This window comes from Lactuca serriola, chromosome 8 (genome assembly GCF_051521515.1).
Source record: "Lactuca serriola cultivar US96UC23 chromosome 8, Lser_US96UC23_V15, whole genome shotgun sequence".
Lineage (NCBI taxonomy): Eukaryota > Viridiplantae > Streptophyta > Magnoliopsida > Asterales > Asteraceae > Lactuca > Lactuca serriola.
Genome location: NC_136415.1, coordinates 84,534,892 through 84,542,397, shown reverse-complemented (window position 1 = coordinate 84,542,397; position 7,506 = coordinate 84,534,892). Strand labels below are relative to the sequence as shown.

The 7,506-nt window shown below is 41.4% G+C and overlaps 1 protein-coding gene across 1 annotated transcript; it reads right to left on the bottom strand.

Annotated features, from left to right (window-relative positions):
• Positions 1-6,180: 6,180 nt before the first annotated feature.
• Positions 6,181-7,506, bottom strand: LOC145071244 (EG45-like domain containing protein). The gene is made up of 3 exons (XM_079018159.1): positions 7,246-7,506; positions 6,868-7,168; positions 6,181-6,460 (listed from the first exon to the last, which is right to left on the bottom strand). Exons 1-3 carry the CDS (start codon positions 7,364-7,366, stop codon positions 6,454-6,456), a joined length of 429 nt encoding a protein of 142 aa, XP_078874285.1. The 5' UTR covers positions 7,367-7,506; the 3' UTR covers positions 6,181-6,453.

Genomic DNA, 7,506 nt, shown 5'->3' with positions numbered 1-7,506 from the left:
AAGACAGAGTCTGCAGCAGGGTTGCAAGGGTTTTGTAGCGCATGTTTTGGATACGTGAGTTGCTGCCGAGAGATCGAGTTATATCGCTGAGGTTCCGATAATGAGGGAGTTTCCAAATGTTTTTCCCGAGGATTTACTGGGTGTGCCTCCCGAGAGGCAGGTGGAGTTCTGGATCAATTTGGTCCCGGGAGCGGCACCTATTGCCAAGTCCCCTTATCGCCTTGCGCCACCTGAGATGCAGGAGTTATCCTCGCAGCTTCAAGAGCTATTGGGGAAGGGATTCATCTGACCGAGTAGATCGTCGTGGGGAGTGTCGATCCTTTTGGTCAAGAAAAAAGATGGTTCACACCGGATGTGCATTGATTACCGGGAGTTAAACAAGCTGACGGTCAAGAACAATTATCCGCTTCCGAGGATCATCGATCTGTTCGATCAGTTGTAGGGTGCATCTTGGTTTTCCAAGATCGATTTGAGGTCTGGATACCATCAGATGGGAGTCCGCGAGGAGGATGTTCAGAAAATGGCCTTCATGACTCGCTATGGGCAATACGAGTTCGTGGTGATGCCTTTTGGCCTCACCAACGCACCGGCAGCGTTCATGGATCTCATGAACTGGGTCATGCCTATGTTGGATCGTTCGGTGATCGTGTTCATCGATGATATCTTGGTGTATTCGAGATCCAGAGAGCAGCATGAGGATAATTTGCGAGAGATTCTCGAAGTATTGAGATCAGAGAGGCTTTATGTCAAATTCTCCAAGTGTGATTTCTGGTTACGGGAGGTCCAGTTCCTGGGGCACCTCGTTAACCAGAATGGGATATTGGTCGATCCGGCCAAGATTGAGGCAGTTATGAGGTGGGAAGTGCCGAAATCCCCTACCGATGTTAGGAGTTTTCTTGGTTTAGCTGGCTACTATCAGAGATTTTTCAGGGATTTCTCCAAGATTGCCATCCCCCTCACCAAATTGACCCAGAAGGGCGTTGATTTTACTCGGGGTCCTGAGTAGCAGACCTCATTCGAGACTCTTCGCCAAAAGTTGTGCGAAGCCCCGGTGTTAGCCCTTCCTGAGGGGATGGAGGATTTTGTGGTTTATTGTGATGCATCCATATCTGGGTTGGGTGCGGTGTTAATGCAGAGAGGGCACGTGATAGCCTATGCATCGAGGCAGTTGAAGCCTCACGAGACGAGGTATCCCACCCATGATCTAGAGTTGGGGGCGGTGGTGTTCGCCCTTAAAATCTGGCGTCACTACTTGTACGGGGTTCGGTATACCATTTACACGGACCATAAGAGCATGAAGTATATCATGGATCAGCCCAACCTAAATATGTGTCAGAGGGGTGGTTGGATGTGGTGAAAGACTATGACTGTGAGATCCTGTATCATCCGGGCAAGGCTAACGTGGTAGCCAATGCCCTAAGCCACAGATCAGAGTGTGCCCCGATCCGTGATGTATGTATGAGGATGACCGTGATGACGCCGATCTTGGATACCATACGAGAGGCCCAGGTGGAGGCCGTGAGACCGGAGAACCAAAAGAGGGAGCGGGTAATTGGGCAGGTTTCCGAGTTTTTGACGGACATCTGAGGACTTATGACTTTCCGAGGGCGAATTTGGGTGCCTTATACGGGCGAAGCTCGGCATATACTAATGGAGGATGCGCATAGATCGAGGTTCTCGATCCACCCCGGGGTCACTAAGATGTATTTGGACCTGAAGAGAGATTATCAATGGCCCTGTTTGAAGAGGGACGTGGCATGGATAGTTGAGAGATACTTGACCTGCCGTCGGGTCAAGGCGGAACACCAGCGTCCACATGGTCCATTGCAGCCTCTGGAGATTCCCCAGTGGAAGTGGGAATAGATCTCGATGGATTTCATCACCAAGTTACCGAGAACTGCGTGTGGGGTTGACGCGATCTGGGTGATTGTGGACCGGCTAACGAAGAGTGCTCACTTACTTGCTATCAGTGAAAGCTCTTCTGCGGAGCGTTTGACTGAGATCTATGTGAGGGAAGTGGTAGCACGACATGGAGTACCGATCTCTATCGTGTTAGATCGAGACATGCGTTTTACTTCCAGGTTCTAGAAGAAATTTCATGAGGAGCTCGAGGACATGTTGGGGGCATGTGTCATGGACTTCGGAGGAATTTGGGACACCTACATACCTTTGGCTAAGTTCTCCTACAACAACAACCATCATTCGAGTATTGGTATGCCTCCTTTCGAGCTCATGTATAGGAGGAGGTGTCGGACTCCCATTTGTTGGGGAGAGGTGGGGCAGAGGGTGATGGGCAGCACAGAGATAGTGATGAAGACGACAATGCGGATTCAAAAGGTCAGACAGAGGTTACTAACAACCCAAAGTCGCCAGAAGAGTTATGCAGATAGGCGGCGATCCGAGCTAGAGTTTCAGATCGGAGATTTCGTACTCCTAAAGGTATCCCCATGGAAAGGGGTGATCCGGTTCAGGAAGCGGGGAAAGCTAGGGCCCCGATATATCGTCCCTTTTAGAGTGACTGCCAGAGTGGGTAGGGTAGCGTACCAATTGGAGCTACCTGCAGAGTTAAGTCAGATTTATAACACCTTCCACGTATCCCAGTTGAGGAAGTGTGTGGCCGACGAGACGGCAATAGTACCGTTGGAGGACATTCAGGTGGATGCGAGCTTGAATTACATTGAGAGGACAGTCGCGATTTTAGACCGAAAGGTGAAGGCTCTAAGGAACAAAGAAGTGCCCCTGGTTCAGGTCCAGTGGCAGCATCGGAGGGGATCCGATTTGACTTGGGAGTCGGAGTCAGAGATACGGGAGCAGTATCCTGAGCTATTTGGGAGTCAGGACTTCGAGGGCGAACTCTGATTCTAGTGGAGGAGAATTGTAACATCCGGATTTCCAGGTATAAAATTTTATGTATTTTATTTTGAGACACGTGGAGTGACTCGACGAGTTGGTGCCTCAACTCGTCGAGTAGAGTCGCGACTGGTGACGTGGATTAATGAATGGACTCGATGAGTCCGTGAGCCGACTCGTCGAGTCAGCGTTGTTGAAGGAAACCCTAATTTCTCGGGCTTGTGGCCTATTTAAAGGCCCTTATGGCCTCCCTTTGCGGCCACCTTCCCCAGAGAGAAACCCTAACCTGCCTTTCGTTGTGTATAGAGAGAAAGAGAGAGTCCTTTTTTAGCATTCTTGTGCATTTTGGAGGAAAGATTTGAAGAGCTTGGTGGATCTAATCTAGAGGAGGTTGTGGATCTTGCATTCTTCTGTCATTAGCTTCTCTTTTGAGGTAAAAAGCTATTACCTTGGCCTCATATTTGTTAGATCTCATTTTAGAGAGTTTTTAGGGTTTTCTCCCAAATCACCTTGTTCTTTTGAGTTATTTGAGCATGGTTGAGGTTAGAACCATAGATCTGGACTAGAAAAGGTCTTAAGAGTCCAAAGATTCGAGCTTTATTGAGCTGGAGGGAAGCTCATGAGCATTTAACCCTTATTGGAGCTTGTAATAGCGTTATGGGGCATATATGCCATGCATGAACGTAAAGATCGAAGCTTTACGTGACATTCAAGCCTAGGGAGTCTAGATCTAGTGTTTGGAGTGATAGATCTGCCCAAAAACGTCTAAATGGGAGTTTGGACTGGATGGACTCGCCGAGTCCATGTGCAGACTCGACGAGTTGATTAGGGTTTACTCGATAAAGCATATACATTGTAACTCGACGAGTAGGAGGGACTACTCGGTGAGTAGAGTTGGTTTTCATAAGGCCCCTGAGGGATCGAGGGGACTCGACGAGTCCTCCCGGTGCACTCAACGAGTTGAGTCAACATGGACTGTTGACTCAAGTTGACTTCCGTTGACTTTTGGAGCTTAGGCCAATTATGAGTAATGGAGACCATGGAGGGTAGAATAATCTTTTACCCTTACCAAGAGTTAGAGAGGGGTTAGTAGAAGCTTATTAGAATAATTGGTCTAATTAGAGATCATCACCATATGTATTAGGCGGAGGCTGATTCGGTATTTCGTGTACGAGGTGTACTAGCTTGCTTACTTCGAGGTGAGTCTTCTCACTATACTTTACCTAGAGTGGTAGTTATGTCTGACCAGAGGGTTTTATGTGATTGCTTGAGTTATGCATGTTTGTGTGATATGTATTGTATGCTACATTATTTGTTGCTTAGACCGGACCGGAGGGTCCAACGAACTATGAGGCCGGAGGGTTCTCAATCAGACCGGACCAGAGGGTCCAACGAGTTGTGGGACTGGAGGGTCCTACTGAGACACATTGACCAAGAGGGTCTTCCAGAGCTATAACCTCGAGTGGCTAATTATTTGTACGTGGTATTATGGGGAACTCACTAAGTATTCGTGCTTACCGTGTTATGTGTTTATGTGTTTCAGATACTTCTGAGGATCGCAGGAAGGCACCGGCTTGATTGTACACACACCCACCGAGCCGGAGTTATATGTTTTATGGATCATGGATTGTGATAAATGTTTTTGAAAACTATATTGTTGATGGATAATTGATGTTTTCAGAAATATGATATGTGTTTTTATTATAATTAAAAATGAAAAATTTGTTTGAAAATTTACGTTGTTAAATAAATTAACTGACAACGGGTGTTACACTACTTTTTTCAATATCTAGCAACTTCTTTTTCACATTGCAAGGAGTAACGAGGAGGGGCTTGTCTTGTTCGAAAGGTCAGCCTCAATAATCTTAGCAATCTCCCTTAGCTTTAAAGCTATTCTTTAACACCAAGTTTATTTTTTTTACTACCTTATGCCACCACTCTAAGGAATCTTTTAAACGTGTGAGTTGATTTTTAAGTGGAATAGATTTGCAAGTTGAAATGTCATCGGCCTGAGAACTTTAATTATCCTTCACGGTTTGGTCAAAACCATCCTCTTATGTCCAAGAGTTACAAAACTTGAAAGGAATAGGGCCAAAATTGGAAACAACATTCTTCAAATTATAGGACGATGATTTGATCTACAGTACAATTTGATACCTATAAAAAACAACCTTAGTCAAAAGAAATCTCTCCAACTTACTCATTTTCACCATTGGAACCGATTCTCGTATAATTATAACCCCCATAGGCACTCCATGAAAACCCACATAAATAAATAAATAAATAAAAGTGTTGGATGTACTTCGTGAAAAGCTAGTACCCAACCTCTCTCAACGATCCATTACAAGTTACAAAATTGAAACCACTGAACACCATATAACAATCATGATTACGATTCATAAAGAAATGATATAAACTTCATAAAGCCCTCTTATTTTGATCATCTTGAGGAGTGTAACTCATAAAACGAGAACGAAAAGAGAGCCCCATTCACCTTCTACTATAACCAAATATTTCGTACATACAATTTTCTTCTTAACAAACACCGAATGATCCCATATGAATAAATAAATAAATAAATAAGTAAATAAATAAACTATTGCCCGACAAAACCCCTTGAACGAGATTCTTTTAACCATAGAAAGCTAATACCATGCTTTAAAAAATATTGTACATACAATACCTTTTCGTTGTTACCAATACCACATACATTAATAGACATAATTTTTATTTATCAACTATCTTCACACCAATATCATATATTAACTTTATTAGATCGGTCATTGTTATTCAGTTTATCTGCCAAGGAGCCACCATCTCTTTATGATTAACTAGTTTATAACTCGTGGGAACTACGGTTACAAAATTAATTAAACTTTCTAAGTAAAAACTCAAAACTATTAATTAATAATTTTAAATAACTTATTAAATAAAATATATTTTTTTAGTTATATATAAAATTATAATCGTTAATTCATATAAATACATAAAATATATCATCTTATAATTTGTATAAATTTTATTTTATTATAATTGGTATAAATTTTATTTTATTTTAATTTTAATATTATTAATTTAATGTAATTAAAATGTGATTTAAATTTTGAAATTTGAAATTTGAAATGAAGAATTAATAGAGTGACAAGTGTTATGATATTAATTACAAGTGTCAATAGATTGACAAGTGTCATGATATTAATTATAATGTCTGACATGGTGACACATGGCAAAAAAACTACTTTTTTTATTAGAATAATAAAGATAAAGATGTAATTTCAACTTTTGTTATTTGAAAGACAAAAACTTAGACTATGAATAGAACTTTCAAAATAGGAAGATAGCAAGAAATTCTCTTTGATTGCTACACTCATATGGATGTATTATTAAACAATCATTCAACCAATTGACAACCCTCACAAATTCGTCTTCACTCTTCACATGCAAAAATCCAATATTTATTAATATTAACATTATTCTAAAAAATGAAGAACACAACTAATAATCTATTTTTACAACTCGAAAAAAAAGGCGGTGGACTCTTCACTCTTTGCACATTTTCTTTAATATTCACACGCCAGCTTCTTCAACATCATTCAAACTTTATCATATCCTGAAAAATAAAATATTAGTTAAAAATAAATTTAATCAAAGCTAGCATCTCGTGGAATATTTTCAATGATTATATTTAATAAGTACTCGTGATGGTAACTTAATTTATGGTCTTACCATATGTTTTAATAAAAAAAAAAACATTAATTATAAAATCTTCATTATATAAATCTCGGAAGACATGAATACTTATAAGTTACTTGTGAACAAATAATAAATTTATATATATAATTTTTTTTTTGGAAAACTCAAAAACTGCATTTTAATTAGTTTCGAACTTTCGATATTCAAATATCTTACGTTCAAATATAAATAATTAATGCAACGGTAATATCGAAAAGAAAAATCAAAGAGTAATTAGCTTTTTTAGGCGAAATAAAATAAAGAGATTGAGATCGGGAAGCATACTGTTGAAACTCGATGTTCATGGAGGTAGCGGTGAAATTGGCGATGGTTCCAAATGCGGTGTCGGACAAAACCATGGTGGTGCCGTCGTACGACGGCGGAGAAGCCGTCTGAAGTGCATAATCGATTATTCTGACTTGAATCACCTGCTCAGGAATACACGTCCCCGGCTCGGCGGCGCTTATACATCTCACCAAATACTGCCGCCCACAAGCCGCACCATTGTCCCATATCCCATCGCCGGCCGCCGCGAACAGATTACTTGACGGGAACTGCCCGGGATCATATCCGTAACACGCCGTGGCTGTTTCAGCACGCAATCAATTCAACACAAAAGTCTGTAGCGATTGTGTAATTATAGATATAGATGGAAGAACTTACGTAAGAATGGGGGACTGTATTGGGCGGCGGTGCCGACGTCGCCATAGGAGGGATGAGAAAAAATTAGGAGGAGGAGGAGGAGACATGGGAGAGACGACTGCAGCCATGGAAGATGATTCATTGGATCTAGAAAATTAGAGGAAGGAATAAAGATAATTGGTGGAACTAATTCTATGAAATAAAATTGGAGTCAACGGCTTATTCATTTGGATAAATCAACGTCCATGCTAGGGAAAAGAACTCGTCTTAGACTCTTAGTTG

What these genes read in the sequence shown, in the direction of transcription:
- LOC145071244 (XM_079018159.1), bottom strand. Translation starts at nt 7,366, where the DNA reads ATGAATCATCTTCCATGGCTGCAGTCGTCTCTCCCATGTCTCCTCCTC. An exon ending in ATACAGTCCCCCATTCTTAC is followed by an intron (nt 7,169 to 7,245) that starts GTAAGTTCTTCC and finishes GTGCTGAAACAG; the next exon opens with CCACGGCGTGTTACGGATAT.